The sequence below is a fragment of the Peromyscus eremicus genome, chromosome 1, assembly GCF_949786415.1.
Source record: "Peromyscus eremicus chromosome 1, PerEre_H2_v1, whole genome shotgun sequence".
Classification (NCBI taxonomy): domain Eukaryota; kingdom Metazoa; phylum Chordata; class Mammalia; order Rodentia; family Cricetidae; genus Peromyscus; species Peromyscus eremicus.
The window spans coordinates 169,854,374-169,875,643 of NC_081416.1; the positions used below are offsets into that span (position 1 = coordinate 169,854,374).

General features: G+C 52.8%; 2 protein-coding genes across 2 annotated transcripts in view; both read left to right on the top strand.

Annotated features, from left to right (window-relative positions):
• Nucleotides 1–7,145, top strand: part of Nectin2 (nectin cell adhesion molecule 2) — a 34,179-nt gene extending 27,034 nt beyond the window's left edge. Inside the window, exons 6-9 of the mRNA XM_059280481.1 lie at nucleotides 1,377–1,530; nucleotides 3,615–3,678; nucleotides 3,832–3,918; nucleotides 6,042–7,145. Coding sequence (XP_059136464.1) covers nucleotides 1,377–1,530; nucleotides 3,615–3,678; nucleotides 3,832–3,918; nucleotides 6,042–6,305 — 569 coding nt within the window. The 3' untranslated portion in view covers nucleotides 6,306–7,145. The remainder of the gene's footprint in view (nucleotides 1–1,376; nucleotides 1,531–3,614; nucleotides 3,679–3,831; nucleotides 3,919–6,041) is intronic.
• A 1,423-nt stretch (nucleotides 7,146–8,568) lies between these two features.
• Nucleotides 8,569–19,633, top strand: Tomm40 (translocase of outer mitochondrial membrane 40). The gene is made up of 10 exons (XM_059280516.1): nucleotides 8,569–8,682; nucleotides 8,792–9,070; nucleotides 9,731–9,798; nucleotides 10,370–10,462; nucleotides 12,828–12,929; nucleotides 13,010–13,115; nucleotides 17,668–17,790; nucleotides 17,890–17,966; nucleotides 18,068–18,170; nucleotides 19,083–19,633. The coding sequence occupies exons 2-10, from the start codon at nucleotides 8,797–8,799 to the stop codon at nucleotides 19,220–19,222; spliced, it is 1,086 nt and encodes a 361-aa protein (XP_059136499.1). The 5' UTR covers nucleotides 8,569–8,682; nucleotides 8,792–8,796; the 3' UTR covers nucleotides 19,223–19,633.
• The last annotated feature ends 1,637 nt before the right edge of the window (nucleotides 19,634–21,270 follow it).

Sequence of the window (21,270 nt, forward strand, 5' to 3'; positions counted from 1 at the left end):
GACTTCTGCTTGCACACAGATCCCCTCTCCCGTGCCAGCTACGTGTCCGACCCAGGGCTACGGATCTAGTGAGGAAACGGGCCCTTACTCCAGGAACTCCGCTGTTAGCTAAGAGGAGCACCCTGAGCAATTGGGAATGGGAAGTCGTGTGAGCTCCCCTGATGGGCCAGAAAACATGAGGACGTTCCCGTAATAATGAGAGGTCCTGCCCCTGACACCACAGCCTCCACATCCTTCCTGTCTCCTCTTCACTCTGTCCCAATACCACAGTCTCCTTGCTGTTCCTGTTTGTCTTTTGTTTTTTACGTGACAGTCTTCAAATGCTCACTTCGCTGCCAAGGTTGGACTGCAACCTCTTCCTACTGCTTCTCCCTTGTGTGTGGAGGTTGTTTTGTTTGAGACAGTCTTGGCTATATGGCTCTGACTGTCCTGGAACTCACTATGTAGCCTAGACTGGATTCATACTCTCAGCAATCCTCCTGCTTCAGCCTCTTGAGTGCTGGAATTATAGGTGCCTCTAAACTGTCACAACTGGCTCTCCTTGTTCCTTAAAAATATCCCAAGGCTGTCCCAGGATCTTTGCACTGGCTATTTCTCTGCAGTATACCCAGAGGACTCAAAATCCCCCTTCACAAATAAGCCCTGTCTGCCTGCTTTGGGGGTCCGGCATTCTGTCACATCCTTGTTCCCCTTCCCACTCTGTAGTGAGTCCAGTTCCAGCTTGACCTTAGATGGCATCTGCTCGTTTGCTATTGGCCAGGCCAGCCTGGGCTACCCTAAGACCCTGAGCATGAGGATGGGGACTTTGTGCATTTAGTTCACTTGCAGATCTCTTCCCTTCTACACAGATCAGATGTTCCTGAATCAGGAGCACAAGGGCAGTTGGATGGAGCAAAGCCCCCGGCCATGGTTGAGTGGACAGGCAAAGGACGTGCTCAGAAATAGAGTGCTTGCCTAGCATGCTTGAGGCCCTGCATTTAGTTTCCTGTATAGCCCAAGGAAACAAGGAAAGAAGGCAGAAGAGTGGGTTCAGCCAGGGCTACATAGAGAGTTCCAGCCAGCCTAGGCTACACAGCGAGACTCTGTCTCTAAACAATCATTTAAAAAGTCTGGCATATGTGGGATATGAGGAACAGGGCTGAAAGCAGCAGCTCTGAGTTCCTCTTTTTTTTTTTTTTTTTTTTTGGTTTTTCGATACAGAGTTTCTCTGTGTAGCTTTACGCCTTTCCTAGAACTCACTTTGTAGCCCAGGCTGGCCTCGAACTCACAGAGATCCACCTGCCTCTGCCCCCCAAGTGCTGGGATTAAAGGCGTGTGCCACCACCGCCCGACCTGAGTTCCTCTTAATGAGCCCTGTGCTGTCTTTGTCCTAACAGAGTCACCCAGCACAGCGGGAGCAGGGGCCACAGGCGGCATCATCGGAGGCATCATCGCCACCATCATTGCCACTGCAGTGGCTGCCACAGGCATCCTCATCTGCCGACAACAGCAGAAGGAGCAGAGGCTTCAGGGGACTGATGAGGAAGAAGAGTGAGTGATGGGATCCTGAGAAGTGGCTGGGAGGAGGGATGTCAGAGTTGGGGAGCACAGGGTGGGGACTGAAGAGGAAAATCATAAAGGCAGTGTGGGACAGAGACACCACCATAAATGACTGGGTTCTTACATGGGGTGGTGAGGAAAGATTTTTCTCTTCCTCGGAAAGTATGGGTATTAGAAGCTGTCCCTTCTGATGTTGTCAGAGCCCAGGCCCTGGCCGTCTTGTTGCTCCACCTTCCCCTGAGCTTCAGCTGCTAAGTGTGGGTTCCTAGCACTTGGAAGGTAGAAGCCAGAGGATCAGAAGTTCAAGGTCATGCCCCCTCTGTTACATGACACTGTCTCAAAAACCAGCAATACAAAAAAGGAAAAAGGTTGTACAGGACCAGGGAGATGAGTCAGGTGGTAAGAACTTGAGTTCCATCCCTACAGTATTTATTAAAAATAAATAAATAAATCAACCAGGTGGTGGTGGTGCACACTTTTATCCCAGCATTCGGGAGGCAGAGGTAAGCAGATTTCTGAGTTCAAGGCCAGCCCGGTCTACAGAGAGAGTTCCAGGACAGCCAAGGCTGTTTAGAAAAAAAAAAAAATTATTTTTATTTTCTCTGTGTGTTTGCTTGGATGTATGTCTGTACTCTATATGTGTGCCTAGTACTCTAGAGGGTCGTGAGTTGCCAGGTGGGTCTCAGGAATTGAACCTGGGTCCTTTGAAAAAGCAACAAGTGCTCTTCAGGAGCCACCTCTCCAGACCTTCATTTTTCCTTGAGATAGGGCCCTACACTATGGACCAGACTGACCTCAAACTTGCAGAGATCCTCCTACCTCTGCCTTCTAAGTTCTGGGAGTAAAATAGTACAGCTCCATGACTGGCTCATTGTTTACATTTTATAAAATTGGTATTATTGTGTGTTTGTGCACATGGACATACATGCCTTGGCCTTGGCCTGGGTGTGGAGGCCAGAGGCCCTTTTTTGTTTTTGTTTGTTTGTTTTTCGAGACAGAGTTTCTCCATTTAGACTTGGCTGTCCTGCAATTTGCTCTGTAGACCAGGCTGGCATCGAACTCAGAGATCCCCCTGTCTCTTCCTCTTTTCCTGAGTGCTGAGATTAAAGGTGTGTGCCACCACTGTACATCTTAAATTCAGGTTTTCAAGACCTTTATCTGCTGAGCCTTCGTGCTTGCCTTGTTTATTGTTGCTTTGTTTTGTTTTTTTGTTTTGTTTTTAAGATTTATTTACTTAGTTGGATGGTGGTGGCACACGCCTTTAATCTCAGCACTCAGGAGGCAGAGGCAGGTGGATCTCTGAGTTCAAGGCCAGCCTGGTCTACAGAGCAAGTCCCAAGACAGGAGGGATACATAGAGAAATGTTGTCTTGAAAACAAAAAAAGAAGGGCTGGAGAGATGGCTCAGAGGTTAAGAGCATTGGCTGCTCTTCCAGAGGTCCTGAGTCAATTCCCAGCTCCTGAGTTCAATTCCCAGCTACCACATGGTGGCTCACAACCATCTAGAATGAGATCTGGTGCCCTCTTCTGGCATGCAGGCATAATGGAGGAAGAACACTGTGTACATAATAAATAAATAAATCTAAAAAAAAAAAAGAGAGAGAAAAACTTAAAAAAAAAAAGATTTTCTTCTTTGTGTGTGTGTGTGTCTATGTGACTGTCTTTGTGTGTGTGTGCCCTCAGAGGCCAGAAGACCTTGAATCTGAGAGCTTGAGTTATAGGCTGTTGTGAACCCCTTCATTGGCCTGGAACTTATCATGTAGACAGAGCTGGCCTTAAACTCAGAGCCCCTCCTTAGTCCTGGGGTTACAGGTGTGTGCCACACACCTGGCTCACTTCTTTGAATGAGAATTCTTCCCAGAGGGGTCTGGGATGCCAGGACTGAGTCTCACTCAGTTTGACTCCCGCGGAGCACTGGGGTGGGGGCAGGGATGGTGCTGAAAACCACAGGAAAAAACCAGCATTTTGACACTGATCCAGCAAGTGGCCAGACAGCCTGTAAAGAGAAGAAACTGAGGTAGGGAGGGGGTTGTGCGCTAACCTCCCTTGATCTGACTCCTACCCCTGACCCTGCAGACTGGAAGGACCTCCCTCTTATAAGCCACCGACCCCCAAGGCCAAGTTGGAGGAACCAGAGATGGTGAGATGTTCTTCTGGAGCCCAAGCTACCCTGCCTCCCTTCCCACTTTTCCTCCCTGGGGTCCATCCCAGAAGGGGGCTGTTGGGCTGGAACAGGGCTGGTTGGGAAAGGCCACTGTGAGGGGTCCTGACTTACCCTTATGTCATGCCACAGCCCTCCCAACTCTTCACACTGGGGGCCTCGGAGCACAGCACAATGAAGACTCCATACTTCGACGCCGGTGTCTCTTGTGCTGATCAGGTGAGAGTTTCTGGGTAAACAGTGGTAGGTTTAGGACTGGGTTAAGGGTCAAGGGTCAAGGCGGGATTGAGTGGAGTGACTTAGAGCATCTGAGTAGCCCAGGGCCTGTGCCTGCAGCAGAGATACCATCATAGAGCCATTTCCTTGGAGTCCCCTCTATGGTGGAGACAGGATTCCCCTGGGGTCCCCTCTATGATGGAGACATTCATTCCTCTGGGGTCCCCTGGATGGTCAGAGTCAGGTAAGGAGGCCAAAGCAGCTTGAGGTTGAAAACTGGATTAGCACTCAAGGTTAAATAAAGACTGAGGTCAGGCTTGGTAGTTCCTGTCTGTGGTGCCGACACTTAGGAAGCTGAGGCAGGAGAATCACCAAGAATTTGGTGGGTTCAACCAACCTGTGCTGCATAGTGAGTTAAAGAGTGAGACTTTGTTTCAGAATAGCCAAGAAGAGCAGCAGGATTGAGGACTTCGAAGTTTTGAGCTTGTCTTGTGGTCCTGAGGACCAGAGCTGGAGTCTGAATTGTCTGTGACTCCAGCATTGAGGGTCAGATACCTTTTTCTAGCCTTTGTGCATGTACACACACACACACACACACACACACACACACACACACACACACACGTTGAAAAATATTTTCAACAATGAAGAGAAAGGATTGAAGCCGAGCCTGGTGTGGGGATATACACCTGTAATCTCAGTACTTGGGAGTCTGAGGCAGGATTACCACTGTTTGGGCCCAACCCAATTATGCCACATAGTGAGACCTTGATTTTTAAAAAAAATTAAGGCTGATCGCAATAGTGCATTGTCCCAATACTAAGGAGATGGAGGCAGGAGGATCAGGACTTCAAGGTCATCCCTGGCTACAAAGTGAATTTAATTAAGAACGCCCTGAGCTACTTGAGACCTTGTCTCCAAACAGACTTAAACGATTGAGGTCAGGCTGGGCTATAACTGGGTTGGTACAGTTTGCCCAGCATGCACAATGCCCTGGGTTCAATCCCAAGCACTTTGTAACTGTGGTCCTAGACCTGTGCTTCGAACACTCGGGAGGGAGGCAGGCAGATGTCTGAGAGTTTCAGGCCAACCTGATCCACCAGAACAGTCAGGGCTATGTAGAGACCCGTTCTCAAAGAAGAAGAACAGGGAAATCAGAAGTTCAAGGTCAGTCTGGCTACATAGTATGTTCAAAGCCAATCTTCTATACAGGAGACCTAGTCTCAAAAAAAAAAAAAAAAAAAAAAAAGAGGCTGAGTGGTGGTGGCGCATGCCTTTTTTTTTTTTTTTAAGTTTGTAATTATATTTATGTACCGAAAACTTAGCAGTGTACATTTAACCCAATTTAGTGGCGAGTTCTTTGGCCTTTGCCTTTTCCAGGGCGCATGCCTTTCATCCCAGCACTCATTGCTTGTTAAGAGCACATTTGCTGTTCTTCCAGAGACCCGAGTTCAGTTCTCAGCATCCGTGTTAGAAAGCTCACATTACTCCAGCTTCAGGGGATCCACGGCCTCCCTCCAGCCTCCTTGAGTACTCATGTGATGTGCACACATACACATTTAAGAAAAAAGAAGCCAGGTTTGATGGTCACACCTTTAACCCCAGCACTTGGGGACAGAGGCAGGAGGAAGGATGTCTGTGGCCTCTGTGAAGCCAGCCTGGTCTATGCTGAATTACCCATGAGTCAGGACTACACAGTGAGACCCTATCTGAAACAAAACCAAACCAACAGCTGCTGGGCACAGTGGCATATGCCTTCAGTTTCAGCACTCCTGAGGCAGATCTCAAGAGTTCGAGGCCAATCTGGTCTACAGAGTGAGTTCCAGGGCAGCCAGAGCTACATAGCAGACCCAGCCTCAAAAAAGAAAAACCACAGTAGAGGTCAAATGTTCTTGAGTAAGGATATGGGTTCAGGGATCAGGGAAGAGGACTGATGGAGTGAGGAAGTCAGTGTTGGGTATGGGTGTCCACACCAAGCAGTTCAATCCAGGGAGAAAGGATGACGGGGTAGTTGAGTCTGTTCGGCATGGGGCAAGGATGGCTGGAATCTTGGGCCAAGGAGCAGATCAGAGACACTATCCTGAGACTGAGGTGACCTTGAATTCCTGCTTGCTCTCCACTTCTAGGATATGCCTCGGTATCACGAGCTGCCCACCCTGGAAGAGCGGTCAGGGCCCCTGCTTTTGGGGGCCACGGGCCTGGGACCTTCTCTTCTGGTGCCTACAGGACCCCCTGTTGAGAGGGTTTCCCTGGGTCTTGAAGACGAGGAAGATGAGGAGGAAGACTTCCTGGATAAAATCAACCCTATTTATGATGCCCTGTCCTACTCCAGCCCCTCTGATTCCTACCAGGGAAAAGACTTTTTTGTGTCACGGGCCATGTATGTGTGAGGCGCAGGGGTTCTGACCTCTCACCTTTCACCCTTGACCCCTCAGCTTTCCACCAGTGACTTGGGACACTCTGACTTGCAGCCAAGCCAGGGTCAGCTGTCACCCCTGCAGTCCACCTATGTCTTCTTTAGTGGCTCCGCCATGACCTCCAGCTTACGATTTCTGACCCAGATAAACCTGCATGACTGGAAACCTGGAATTTTTATCTCCCGAGGCAGGGAGCTCAGACCTCTGCACCATCTCTGACCCCTCAAGGACTCCTAAGACTGTGCCCCTCTGACCATGCCACTCACTGCCCACCTCTATCTCAACTACCCAGACAGTCCCAAAGAAGACCTTGGACTTGTCCTCAGGCAATAGAGTCCCCACAGGTCTGCAAGAATGGGATCAGGGGCTCCCTGCTGCTCAGACCTGAGCCCTCCAGGCAGCAGAAGCCCACCTGATCCCTCCCCATCCTCCTCCCCAAAGATGAAAAGGAGAGGACTCCCCAGTGTAAGGTAGGACCTCCCCATCTCCACCCACTCCTGCAGGCAGGAATCTCAGGGTTCACACTCTCCTCATCACACGGTACCCCAGTTCCTGTCTCCAAAGCATGAAGCCCAGGCAGTGCTGGAGGGGAGAGCCTAATGCAAGTGTGCCTTGCCACCCCAGGTTTGAGAGATTTCCTCTATCTTAAAGACTACTGAACCCTTTTAACCCCTACCCACTGAGAGAATTACACATCCCTCTTTAGGGGGTGGGGTGTGTGTGAGATCGGGCATCTGGGCATCTGGGTTGGGAGTTTGGGCAATATTATTTTGTAAGCATTTCCTACAAAATATGAGTTTATACTTTGATAAAGTCTCGTGTTTTCTGTGAGAAGTGAAGGGAGTGGGCTAGGACATGAGGGAAATGAGTAAGGGATGGAGCTTCAAGGCCTCTGCAAGCTATAAGTCAACACAAGATAGATCCCCTCCAAAGACCAAAGATACCCCAGAAATTGATAATAGTAATAAGGCAAACCGCATCAACTAAAACAAAACGATAGGGATGCAAGAGGTATCTAACATGCACACTGTATTGAAAGGAATGGCTACAACAGCTGCCTAATGATTAACAGCTCAGAGTCACGGAAACAGACATAAAGATTCCAGTAACCAGCCAAGAGGGGCTTAGGTTTAGTAAGTCAATAGCAAATAATAGGTTAAGGGCACTTGAGAGGCTGAGGCAGAAAGATCGCCTGCAATTCAGGGCCAGATTGGAATTACATAGTGAGCTGGGGGGGGGGGGTCATTAAAAAAAAATAGGCCATGGGGAAAATATTTTCAGCGAAGCCCTAAGGCGTAATGGGTAATGTAGCTAAATGAATGAGCCAGAGGCAAAGAGATAAACAGGGGCTGTGGGTATAGTGGGTAATAGCCAGGAGGCAAAAGATTCCGAGACAAGACGGTTAGCTAGAGAAAGGCCGGAAGGATGGTACGAGTGAACATGCAGAAATGGGCTAAACCGAGTCGAGGAAATGAAGCGCAATGAATGGGGGACTGAATGCTGGGTAATGGGAAAGGAATGAATGGGCCAAAGATAGAAGCCACAGTGACGCGGGAGCAGACGGCATGATGGGTAACAAAAGGGGTGGGCTCAAGGCAGCTGTTGCATGGGGGGGGGGGAGGCTGGCCTTGTGGGTAAGCAGATGCAGGCCAGTTTTCGCAGAACTGATTGGAGGCTTTCCCGAGGCACTGTGGGAAGGGGTAGCACTTCCGGCTTTCCACTCGGCGACCCAGCCCCTCCACCGCGGTGCCTGGTGGGGCGCGAGGCCTGACCTTGCTGCCTAGCAGCGTCTGCAGCGCAACGCACCTCTACCCACGTCCTTTGACCCTGGCACCTTAGCCAATGAGATAGCGAACATAAACGTCACCGAGGTCGGCCTACTAGACGTACTGTAGCCAATCAGCGCGCGGGATGAGCCAAAACTCACCAATGGTCACGGCGTCTGCTAGGGCGGGGCTCCGCTCCTCCCGGAGGATGGCGGGGCAATGGACAAGTAGGCGTCGCGAAGCGTACGGTATCGACAAATAGTGAAACAGCTCCAGACCCGCGGCGTCGCGAACCAATGGGCGCGGGACGTGCGAGCCAATGGGAAAGGCGAGGAAGCCGCACGGACCGATTGCGAATAAGAACCAATAGAAATGGCTGTTTCAGCGAGATGGGTGGTACTTCCTGACAGAGTTCCAATGAAAAGTCCTGCTTCTAGGGTAGTGGGCGGGGCCCGGAGGACGATGAACCAATGGGCTCCATGGGGCGGGGAGACAGCCGCGGCGGCGGCAGTGGGTTCGGTTGCGCGTAGCGCACGGGGTAGGAGCGGAGCCCAGGCCGGGAACAGGCGCCGCCGCCGCCGCCAGTGAGAACCGGGTCCGAGTTGGGTGGGAGGTGGCTGAGTTCGCACCCGGGCGTGTGTGCGTTTCTGTGTGTGGCCCCTGACCTCTGCCCTCTGACCTTTCCGCTCGCAGATACCATGGGGAACGTGCTGGCTGCTAGCTCTCCTCCCGCAGGGCCACCGCCGCCTCCTACGCCGTCCCTCGTCGGGCTGCCGCCGCCGCCGCCTTCGCCGCCGGGCTTCACGCTGCCGCCGCTCGGGGGCGGCCTGGGCACTGGGTCGAACGCGGGCCGAGGCTCGGAACGGACTCCCGGGGCTGCGGCCAGCGGCGCTGCGGGGGCCTCGGACGATGGGGGCTGCGGATGCCTTCCCAACCCGGGCACGTTCGAGGAGTGTCACCGGAAGTGCAAGGGTGAGGGGCGCCGGGCCCAGATTGCCCGAGGGGAAGGGGAAGGACCCCCGGAGGGTTGGCGCGCATGGTTACAATCATTGAACAGAGTGTTAGGAGTTGAGGATGGGGTGCGACGGTGGGACCTTGAACTTCGGGTTTCGGAACTGCAATCAGTTGGTGAACTCCCTGGGGAAGCATGCCACAGCAGGAGAGAAAAGTCTTGGACACTGAGAGCCCCGGGGACCAACCCCGCCAGACTCCTTAGTGTGATCAGGAAAGGAATTATGGCCCAAGGTCACAGTGTCAGCAAGGTGTTCCCCAATGTTCCTGTGAGGGGTGCCACCAAAGGGCTCTAGATCCTGGCCTAGGATCATTTTGATCATAAGAGAGATACACTTTTATCTTTGATACTAAAATATGTGTTAACTTATTAAATACTTGGAACAGTTCCGTGTGGTAAGGATCCCCATTGTAGGGATGAGGAATTTGGCAAGAAAGTGAGTTCCCTAAATTCAGCGGATTGCACTGGGTTTTAGAGACAGCCAGAGGGCCTAGCCCTGTTAAATAGGCAGAGTTTTCTCTAGTGGAGGGATGTTTCGTGAGATGTGGAGTTTCTGGAGAGAGCTGGGGATGGGAGGGAAGGAGGGGAGAATTTGGGGTGACAGCATCTCTCTCCTGCAGAGCTATTTCCAGTTCAGATGGAGGGTGTCAAACTTACAGTCAACAAAGGGTTGAGTAACCGTTTCCAGGTAAGTCTTTCTGGCGCCTGGACCCTCCAGAGATCATAGCAGATCCCCTCACTCTCTTAAACGACTGGGCTTTTGGGTAGGTAACAAGATTTAGATAACAACATTCCAGTGGCCCGTGCTTCTGATTCCAGCACTGGCAGAGGCTGAAGCAGGAAGATCCTGTCCCAGACCCGCCTTGGAATGCCTCTGTATCAAAACATAAAAGGGAAACGAACAATAAGACTCTCATACATTCCAGGATGACTATTCAAGGGGAGTGGGAAAGTTTGGGTTTAGGGGCCCAGCATTCAAAGGTGCCTCTTACCCTGCAACCTCAAGCAGAGGTGCAACAGTAGCCCCACTTGTCTCCCTGGTAGCCTCTTAATCTCATCAGGTCAGGCCTGGTGTTCGTTTTGTTTATCCCCCGGGTTGGTACCCTGGGCATTGATGCTGCTAAGCGTGGCTTGCCGCCCAGTGTTCGCTTCCCAGCTCTACACCCCTAGTTTTCATCCCCAAAACTCTGTCTTTGAATCTTCAAGTGGATAAGCCAGCCTTGCCAAGACCGCACCCACCACTCACTCTCTTCTCCCAGGTGACCCACACAGTAGCCCTCGGCACAATTGGGGAGTCCAATTACCACTTTGGGGTCACGTACGTGGGGACGAAGCAGCTGAGTCCCACAGAGGTAAGGTTCCTTCTGGTCATTCTTCTGGCGAATTCTTCGTGAAGGGAATAAATGGACAAGTGACAGGCTCAGAGGCCTTGGAGGAGAGGAGGTGTTGGGACAAGCCAGGTACAGGACCTGGAATGTCAAATTCTGTGCTCGGATGTCCTCTAGGGGGCGCTGGAGAGCCACGGAAAGGTTTGACAAGGGAGGAAAACAGGGTCAGATGGTTACTGGTGTGCTGCTCATGCTGCCCTGGCAGGGGGTGGATAGTGGGATGTGGAGGTTTCAGGGGGGCTAGAAACTGGTGCTGAGTCTGCTGGTGTTACCTGTTGTGTTTTTTGTTTTTGGAGACAGTCTCCTGCCCTGGCTGGGCTTGAGCTATGGCTTAGGATGATCAGTCCTCCTGTCTTTCCCTCCCTAAGTGCTGAGGTTTCAGGCATAAGTAACCATGTGCTGGGGATCAAACCCAGGGCATGCTAGACAAATACTCTTACCAACTGAACTGTATCCTCGGCACTTGTCTGTGCACTTTCTGTGTAGTAAAGCATGCACGTGTGCAGGTGCCTGTTCCCGCGATTGCATTTGCAAGGGCCAAAACAAACATCTGATCTGTAGCTCACCATTTATGCTGGACTGGCTGGGCAGCCAGTTCACGGGACCCACCGTCTCTGCAATGTTGGAGTTACGGGCATGAGCAGCCATATCTGGTGCTTATGCAAATACTGGGCATTTGAACTTGGGTTCTCATACTTGCATGTAGGAGAGCTCTTACCTATCAAGCCCTGGCTGGACTAGAACTCTATGTAAACCGGGCTAGTATTCAACACAGAGGCTCTCTTCCCTCTGTCTCCCCAGTGCTGGGATTAAAGATGTGTGCCACCGTGCCTGATACTTAAACTCTCCGTTATTCCACCCTCAGCAGATCAGCAAGGTCCGACCACTGTCAGGGAATGCATGCCTCCTGCAACTGCTTAGAGTAGTGAGGGGACCAGGTTGGCACCCACCGCCCATCTGCAGCAGGCTCCTAGTGTTCTGAGGCAGAAAGAGTGTGAGCTGCACTCTGACTCACATTTATTTGTGTGTGGGAGGCCTATGAGGGCAGAGGACAGCTTTCCAAGAGTCATTTCTTTGGTTTCACCTCGTGTGTCCTGGGGATTAAACCCATGTCCTCAGGCTTGGGTGACAACCTTCCTACTGAGCTGTCTCATTGGCCCCTTGAGATGTGTTTTGAGAGTGGAGGCGGCTGGTTATCTCAGTCAAAGCTGGACTGTGACGTAGCCTGGAGATCGAAGTCCCCAGGTATGGGAAGCAAATGGCCTGTAACAGTTGGAGGAGAAGTATGCGATTGTGGCAGAAAAGACGGGGCACCAGGAACGGGAGACTGCCGTGAAGGGTGTGGTGTCAGTCAGAAAGCAGAGCCCAGCTGAGTATCCTGCCACATGCTTGTCACCCTAGCACTTGGGGAGGCTGTGGCAGAAGGATGAGGAATTGCAGGACAGCCCAGGCCACATAGCAAGACTTCCTTCCGTAAATAAGCAAACAAACATGCAAACCAAAGAGCAGGCTGGTGGCCTAGACCTGTAATCCAGCACTCAGGAGGTCACAGACACCCTGTGCCACATAGCTAGTGTGCTGGCTAGTTTAAGTCACCTGGGAAGAGGAACTTGAATTGAGAACATGCCACTTCTAGATTGGCCTGTGGGGCATGTTCGTGAGTGGGGATGTGAGAGGGCCCAGCTCACTGTGGCGGTGCTCTCCCTGGGCTGGTGGTCCTGGGCACTATGAGAAAGGCTAATAAGCAAACCAGTGAGTAGCATCAGCTCCTGCCTCTGTTCCTGCGTTGACTTCCTGCCCTGACTTCCACTGCGATGTGGAGCTGCAAGCTGAAGTTAGCTTTTCTTCCCCTGTTAGCTTTTGGTGCTGGTGTTTATCTCCACGATAGAAACCTTAATTAAGACAGTCCTGTGAGGCAGCTCTGAGCTACATGAAACCCTATCTCAAAAAGAGAAGCAACAACTGGGCGGGGGTAGCACACGCCCTTAATCCCTGCACTTGGGAGGCAGAGGCAGGTGGATCTCTGAGTTCAAGGCCAGCCAGGTCTACAGAGCGAGTTCCAGGACAGCCAAAGCTACAGGGAAAACCCCTGTCTTGAAAAACTTAAAAAAAAAAAAAGAACAACGAAACAGTGGTGACAGAAGTGTTGGGCTCACAGTCCGGTAGTTCCCGGGACGCCTATGTTGCTGAAGTGACCCAAATGGGCACGGCCTAAGCACCGAGCAGGGGGGATGCCAGTGTGGTGTCCAGAGTCCAGGCTTCTTGCTCAGGCTTCCTGCTGTGTTCTTCACACACAGCCTCTGACCTCTAAGCTGCCTCTGCCCCACAGGCGTTCCCCGTGCTGGTAGGTGACATGGACAACAGTGGCAGCCTCAACGCACAGATCATCCATCAGCTGAGCCCAGGCCTCAGGTCCAAGATGGCCATCCAGGTGAGTCCTGCATGGGTGTGGCCTGTCACGCTCCCAGACGCTCCCTCATGCATGGCCCTCACACTGCCCTTCCCCCACAGACCCAGCAGTCGAAGTTCGTGAACTGGCAGGTGGATGGGGAGTACCGGGGTTCCGACTTCACAGCTGCAGTCACCCTAGGCAACCCAGATGTCTTGGTGGGTTCAGGTAAGAGGTGGGCGGGGCTTACGGGTGGTCATGAGGCCTTCATCCAGCTTCCCTTTCCCAACAAGGCACATGACTTTGTCTCTTGGAGTCTCCCATGCTTCCCTCTGAGAGGTGGCAGGGTAGCAATGCCCAACACTTGCAAGGCTAAGGAAGGGCAGTCATGAGTTTCTTGCAGCCATGAATCCCTGCCTCAAAAACAAAAAGCCAGGTGCAGTCACACCTGTAATCCCAGGACGGGGGTGGGGGGGGGGTGTGTGTGTCAGGGTTGGAACCCTTTTGGCGGGGGTCCACGCTCTTCGGTTTTGTTTTTAACTTTATCTGGTGTATGTGCCGGCATGTGTGTGTATGCACTCGAGGCCGCTTGCCCGTCTGCCCACCCGCTGGACGCCAGTGTTCTGAGCCTGCCCCGTACGGCGTATTTGAACACTGGTGATGAGATAGTGAGCAGAACTGAGTCCACCTCTCTGGGGAGTGCCCACCCCAGCAGGGACCTCCACATGAAGAGCCCATGAAGATGACACGTGTAGACCGGGGTGTGGCTTAACACCTGCCTCGACTCAGCAGTGAGGTGCGCAGGGCATGGCTTGGTGGTAGAGCACTTGCAAGATCCTGGGTTCTAGTCCCAGCACCCTAAGAAAAGTTACTTTCTTCTTGAGGGCTGGCCTGGAATTCAACAGAGCTCTGGCTGCCTGTCTCCTGAGTGGTAGGATTAGAGTGTACCACCATACCTGGCAAATAGGCATTTTACCCCCAAGCGTTTGTAATGTTGGTGGAAGTATTACGGCAACTCCAGGTAGTTAAAAGGGAAGTTTATTTGGGGTAACTTATAACAAGTAAAGGGATAGGTTACAGGATCTGGGAGGGGTGAAGTGCAGTCTAGTGGTGTTCTCTGGAGAAATCTACTTGGTCTACCTTCCTGCATCCAGGATATTACCAGGAACCAAGAAAGCCTGCACATCCAGACCTCGGGTCTTAATGGCTCCCGTCTTGGCCCTGCCTCAGGCTTGTCGTAGGTAGGCGTGACAGTTACTGGGAGCTTCACTGGGGGTAGTACTTTCAGGTCAAAGCTGGAACAGCTACCCACTACAGTACAATGTATTTGTTACTGCTAGGGCGAGTCCCATTTGAAGTGAGTTAAAATGATTGCTCCTTGCCAGGCGGCAGTGGCGCACTCCTTTAATCCCAGCAGCCAGAGGAATCTCTGTGAGTTCAAAGCCAGCCTGGTCTACAGAGTGAGTTCCAGGACAGCCAGGGCTCCGTAGAGAAACCCTGTTGAAAAACCAAAAGACAAAGCTGTCAGCTTTGATCAGACTAGGACCTGGTGGGACCTTCAGCCTGCCTTCCTGGGGCCTGTTCTTCTTAACCTTGGCTCTTACTAATCCTGCTCTCTCAATTTGGATGATTCTAGTCCCTTAGGACCACTTAGGTTCATCCATTTGCTTGAAGAACGTGATTTTGTTGATCACTTCTGAAGTGCCAGGCTTCATGACACTCAGTTATGTATTTGCAGTGCTGAAGATGGAAGCCGGGGCCTCAGTGTGCTAGGCAGGTCCTCCACCACTGTCCCACATCCCCAAACCCTCGCTGGGGGGTTCTAGGCAGGTCCTCCACCACTGTCCCACATCCCCAAACCCTTGCCGGGGGAGTCTAGGCCAAGGGTTCTACCTCTGGGCTGGTACCCACTAGAAATTCATTTAAAGCTTCTGGGCTTTTGGCTTCAGGATGTAACTTTGGCCAGACTGTTCATGAATGGGTGATGTTTAGCCATTAACCAGTGCTCCAAGTTGTATGCATCAGAAATATCTTCATACATGCAGAAAGACTTCCTTTGGGAACTGCTGCTATAGTCAACACTCCTGTCCTGATGGACTCCTGCAGAGGGGACCAGTGCAGACAAGCTTGGTAGGAGAAGGGCCGGCCTCCTAGGCAGCCTGGGATAGAGGAGGTCAAGAATCAGGACTCAAAGGGCTGGAGTGGGGCTCAGGGTCATTGCACATGCTTGAGACATGGGCTCTGTTCATCTGTAATACCACTGAAACGTAAGAGGGCTGGGACAAGGCTCCATAGTAAAGCACCTGCCCGCTGACCTGCGTGCTTGCCTAGCATGCACAGAGCCCTGCAAAGCGATTAGCGGGGACACACCCCAAATCCAGCACTTTCCCAAGTCCAGGGTCATCCTGGGCTACTTCCGGAGTTCAGAATCACATCAGCCTGGGTTAGAGAGGCTTTTGTTTCAGCCTGGCACTTGGGAGGCTGGGGCAGGAGGATCCTCAAAAGCTCTAGGCCATTTAGGGTTGAAAAAGAAGGTGGGCCAGCAGGGAGGCTCGGCAGGTGAAGGCGCTTGCTGGCCATGCCTGGGTTGATCCCTGTGGCAAACAGGAAAGGAAACCAGCTCCACATATGTACCTTCTGACCTGTGCACATATGTACACTTGCACGAGCACCTTCATGTCCATGCTTTCACAGCTACTCATGGGGGCGGGGATGAAATCGTGCCTAGAATGCAGTGGCACACGCCTAAAATCCCCAGCCACTTGGGAGGCCAAAGCAGAAGGATCACCACGAGTTTGAGGCTAGCCAGAGCTATATAGCAAGATCCTTTGAATTGGGGTCTCTTTAGGTAGCCCAGCCTGACCTCAAACTCACAGAGATCCACCTGCCTCTGCCTCTGTCACATGTGTTGGGATTAAGGTTGCACTTGGCATGAGACCCTCTCAGAACCTGCCAGCACTGGCTGATTTTCTAGAGGACCCAGGTTAAATTCTCAGTATCTACATGTCAGCTTATAAGCGCCTGTAACTCCAGTTCCAAGCAATTTGATAACCTATTCTGGCCTCGGTGGGTACCATGTGCATGTCGCAGGGGCACGTGCAGACAAAACACCCTTAAACATAAAATAAATCTGAAAAAGAAAAATTTTAAGCCAGAAAAAAGCCAAAGTTGGGCTATGGTGTTACCTATAATCTGGCTATATATTAGGCTGAGGCAGGAGGGCCATGCACTGGGCTCCTGACTGGAAGAAAAAAGCTACCAACTCCTAAGAGGAAGTGCTGTAATTCAGAGACTTCAGATTCAGCTCATTAGGAGAGGGCTAGGTAGGACAGGTCCACCAGTTGACACACTAAAGAGGGTCAGGTCTAGAGCATGCCTTGTAGATGTTTAGCCAGCTGGGTTGAGGGAAGGCTTCAGTGCCTGGCTGTGTCACATAAGAGTACAAAGCTCTATTTTGAAGCTGGGGCCAACCCATAGGGTACCACAGGTAATTGTGAGGGTCTCAGATCTTCCTAGGGCACTGGGGAGCTGTGGCAGGTTCCCAGGAGAAAACACGGTCGGGTTTGTGCTTTGGTGATAACTCCTAGCCCCTGGGTGCTGTGGATGATTGATTGATAAATAAAACACTGGGGGTTGGGGGTTTAGCTCAGAGGTAGAGCGCTTGCCTAGCAAGCGCAAGGCCCTGGGTTCAGTCCTCAGTTCTGGGAAAAAATAAATAAATAAATAAAACACTGATTGGCCAATAGCCAGACAGAAAGTAAAGGCGGGACTAGCAGAGAAGAAAATTGAGAGAACAGGAAGGTGGAGGGGAGGAGACGCCAGCCTGCCGTCCAGGGAACATCATGTAAAGGCAGCAGGTAAAGCCACAGAACACGTGGTGACATATAGATTAACAGAAATGGGCTGAGTATAAGACTAAAGAGCTAGACAATGGTAGTCCTGAGCTAATGGCCGAGCAGTTTAAATAATATAAGCATCTGTATGTTTATTTTATAAGTGGGCTACAGGACTGCTGGGGCTTGGTGGGACCCAGAGAGAAAAACTTCAGCTACACCTGGGTGGGCTGTGGGGTCTGTTGGAGAGGCTGTACCTGTGCAGGAGATAGAGGAGGCTGTTCGTACAGAAATGACTTGTGGGGGACAGTGGCACCCCAAAGTTAAGGATTATTAGAGACCCACTTGGGGATGGGTTAGTACTTATTCCCAACAGCCCCTACAGCTGTGGGGGAGGGGGATTCTACTTTGAAGTTGCTGTGTGTAGATGGCCACTCAGAGGACCGCGGCTCTCGGTTTCCTCTCGGTTGGTTGGTTGATAATGGTGGTCAGAGGTGTGCTGGAATTGGGTTGATCCTGTCCTGAAGCTGATGAGCCCGTGGTACCTGCCTCTGTCCTAGCCATGGTCACACTTCTCAGAGCACACCCAGACCCTGGCTAGGACTCTGGGGGGTCCCCCCCCCCCCAACCACGTCTTGTGGGGACTCAGTCCTGGCACAGGACTGCCCTGCCGCTATTCTGCCAGATGCTCCTCTGCAAAGGGGATCACTGTACTCCTGGCTGGCCTGGAACTCCTCTGTCTCCCAGGTCCTGGGATCCCACCCTCCTCTCTGCTGCCTTAGGGAGCCTGTTGGTTGTTTGTACAGGGTCATAGGCCAGGAGAGGCAGGGCAGGAGGAGCCCCAGAGTGGCGTGAACTGTTGTGAGGTTTAGTGGGAGGAGCCCCTGGGTTGAGGTGAAACCAGGCCTGGTCAGGATCCTGGAGTCCGACACCCTTTCCTCCTGCAGGAATCCTGGTGGCTCACTATCTCCAGAGCATCACGCCGTGTCTGGCCCTGGGGGGAGAGCTCGTCTACCACCGGCGGCCTGGAGAAGAGGGCACTGTAATGTCTCTAGCTGGGAAATACACACGTGAGCCTGGGGTGCACTTGTGGTCCGAGGGAGGGGCTGTGGGTTTCCAGATGCCCGCATCCCCTTGATACCCAGCCTCACCCATCTCTGCTCTCCTAGTGAACAACTGGTTGGCAACAGTAACACTGGGCCAGGCAGGCATGCATGCCACTTACTACCACAGAGCCAGTGACCAGGTGAGCTGGAGCGAGTACCTAGGTTGGCTGGTCCTGTTGGTGTACCCCGGAGCCCCACTGGGCAGCTCACATGTGTGCCGGGCCCTCCCTCCCTCCCTCAGCTGCAGGTGGGTGTAGAGTTCGAGGCCAGCACCAGGATGCAGGACACCAGTGCCTCCTTTGGGTACCAGCTGGACCTGCCCAAGGCCAACTTCCTCTTCAAAGGTAAGGAAGGCCTCAGTTTCCCTCCTGGAGCACAGACCAGAGGTGACTCAGCTGCCTGTGTGCTGGGGGCCTTTGTACACCTTAAGTGACTCAGGGCCCACCCTGGCACATCCGGTGGATATCAGGAGCCACACTTAAATCCTCCCCAGCTCATCTAGCAAGCTCACCCCCTTTTGCACTGAATTGAAAGGCAACATGGGGAGCCTCCCCATTCACTCTTGCCTGACTTAGGTTTGGTTCTGTTGCTGTGATGAGACACCATGACCATAAACAACTTGGAGAAAAGAGCTCATTTTGGCTTATAACTCTCAGGTCATACTCGTGTTACTGAGAGAAATTGGGGCAGGAGCTGATGCAGACTGCTTGGAGAGGTGCTGCTCTGCTCACTGGCTTGCTCCCTGTGGCCTCCTCAGCCTGCTTTGTTATATGCCCAGGTCTACTGCCCCCCGGGTGGTCCCACCCACAGTGAGCTAGAAAGTGCCCTGCAGGTCCAGAACCTCGTTCTAGGTAGTAACCCAGTCTTTTCAAACTTGGGTTTAGGATGGCCATAGTTCACTTTGGGGCCCATGATGATGGTTGATGATGGGGTCTGCTTGTGACCCCATCACCACAGTCCCCTGCAGTTAAGAGCCAACTGAGTCCAGCCCTGCCGCCCTTGTCCAGTTCATTCTGTCCCTTTACCTGGGGATAGCTGAGCTAGCGCCCAAGCCTTAAGGGTCTCATGCACTTGTATGTTCAGGAAATGCACCATTCCCGGAGACCAGGGGTCCCCAGAGCTGTAGAGGAGCAGGCCCGAGGAGCTGCTTGAGCTGCTTGACCGGACAGGGCATGTACTTAAAGGTCTGCTGTGGCTACCCAGAGGGGACCATGCACACCGACCCACCCAGTCTCTACCCCACTCTTGGCCCACAGGCTCTGTGAACAGTAACTGGATTGTGGGCGCCACGCTGGAGAAGAAGCTGCCGCCCCTTCCCCTCACACTGTCCCTCTGCGCCTTCCTGAACCACCGCAAGAATAAGTTCCTGTGCGGCTTTGGCCTCACCATCGGCTGAGCCCTCTCGCTCTTCCTCTGCAGACCACCACTGGGCGGCCGCCCTCCCCTCCTCTCCCTCCCTCCTGGGGTCGGGGCAGCGGGAAGGAGGGGACCCACCCTACGCCCGAGGATCCCCAGCGCCAGGGGACAGTGTCCAGGGGGCCTGGGGTCCCGGAGGGAGTTCTGGAATCGGAAGGGCACTCGATTAGGAGTGCCCCGGCAGAGGCGGCTGGCAGGCTCTGGGACGAAAGACGCGATGTGACGTCCCTGTCCTCCCGAGGGCAGCAGAGGAGCGCCCGGCCGCCGGTCACTTTCCCCTCCGCCCCTCCATAGAAATCATGTTTATAAGTTATGGAAGAACCGGGACATTTTACAGAAAAAACTTAAAAAACGAAAAATACACGTGGAAAAAAAAAAGGATTTGAGAGGCCTAGGTTTTCTCCACTTGCTGAGCGCGGCTGCCAGCAGGGGGCGCCGAGGGTCTTGGGTGCACGAATCAGTATAGGGGAGGCCTGGGCCAGTGTTACACCCTCGAGCGAGCGGCGGCGACATCACAGGCCTGCCTCACCAGGAGGGTGGCTCCAGGTCACTCGCCCCTCTGGGGCCTGGCCCTGAGAGGTGGCAGAGGACTTTGTCTCTACAAACAGGGTGGGGGCAGGGAGATGGGGCTCTGGATCCTCCCTGTTCCAAAAAGGGCTGAGGTGGTAGCTTGTGGCGACTTTCTCCGGGTGGGAAGGTCAGAGGTCTTGGAAACTTCAGGAAGAAACAAAGTTCCTGGAAGAAATAAAGCACAATACAGAAAGTAGCTCTCGGGAAGGAAGGGGCCCTTGGACCTTCCCAGACTGGAACAAAGGAAGTAAGATGCAACTGGGCCTCACGTGTCAGGCAGGTGCTGGGTCACCAAAGTGCTTTCCTTTCTGATGGGGTGTGCAGTAAACAGCCTCAAACTGGGTCCTGCCTTGGTGGCTGGGGCCACAGGTGCTTCTGGCACCCTACTGGAAGACTCAGACTGGTTGATGTCCCTGTGGAGAACACCAAAACCCTTTCTTTCTCCTGTGTGGTCGGGATGTTAGCTGGCCAATGGAGCTGACCGTTAATAACCCATGGAAATCATCTCACCACACCCACTTCTGGCCAGTGTTCTCTGAAACCAAAGCTAACAGGCCTAGGCTTAGCCAGGCCCCCTGTACCCTTCTTGGAATAAGGAGATCCCCTGTTGCCATCCTGCAGATTCATGTGCCTGCCCAGTCCAGTGCCAAACCTTACTGTGTGGCTTCCCTCCTGCCGCCACCCTCTCTGGGCAACAGCTGGGGGCAGGAATCTGGTGGAGCTGGCGAGCTCGCTGGTGCGGTGTGAGCCTTGGCCCCACTGGAGACAGCCCAGGAGCAGCTGCTTTCTCACTTGTTAGCATGGGCTTTGTTCTGTTGCCTAAGCTCACCCTGACTCCCCAAGCTCCGCAGATCCTCCAGCCTCAGCTCCCCAAGTGGCTGGGACTACAGGCACATGTCACAAAAAATAACTACTCTTCTGATTTAATGGGCAAAGAAACTGCTCGGAAAAGCCAAATGTACAAGCAGTGGCACACACCGGCAGGCCTAGCTCGCTGCGGCAGAGGCAAAAGGGTCTTTGTGACTGAGGCCGGCCTGAGGATCCTGCCTAAAAAAAAAAAAAAACTAAAAAAACCAAACTGTGCTCTCGGAGGGAGTTCCCTCTCCCAAGGTCACACATCTGGCCACTGGGAGGACTAAGTACGGGCATTTGGACTCCGGGGCCTGCCTCGATTGCTTCAAACCCAGTGGAAGCCTCCACGCAACAGCTCCTGAAGGAACTGGAATGTTCCCAGCCTGGGGACCGGAGTTCACCTGTACCTGAGGGATGAACAAAGGGGGGCCAAGGTTAAAACTCACCCCAGAAGCCTAGCCTCTTAACAGACACCGGCACGGCCCCCCACACCCCTCCCATTTCTGTTTAAGCCTCCAATCCTTTAAAGTGCACCAGACCCCACAGGGAAAGTGGGGAGGAGACTCTGGGCGCCAGCACCCCACTTTGGAGAAAGATGCCTGGATT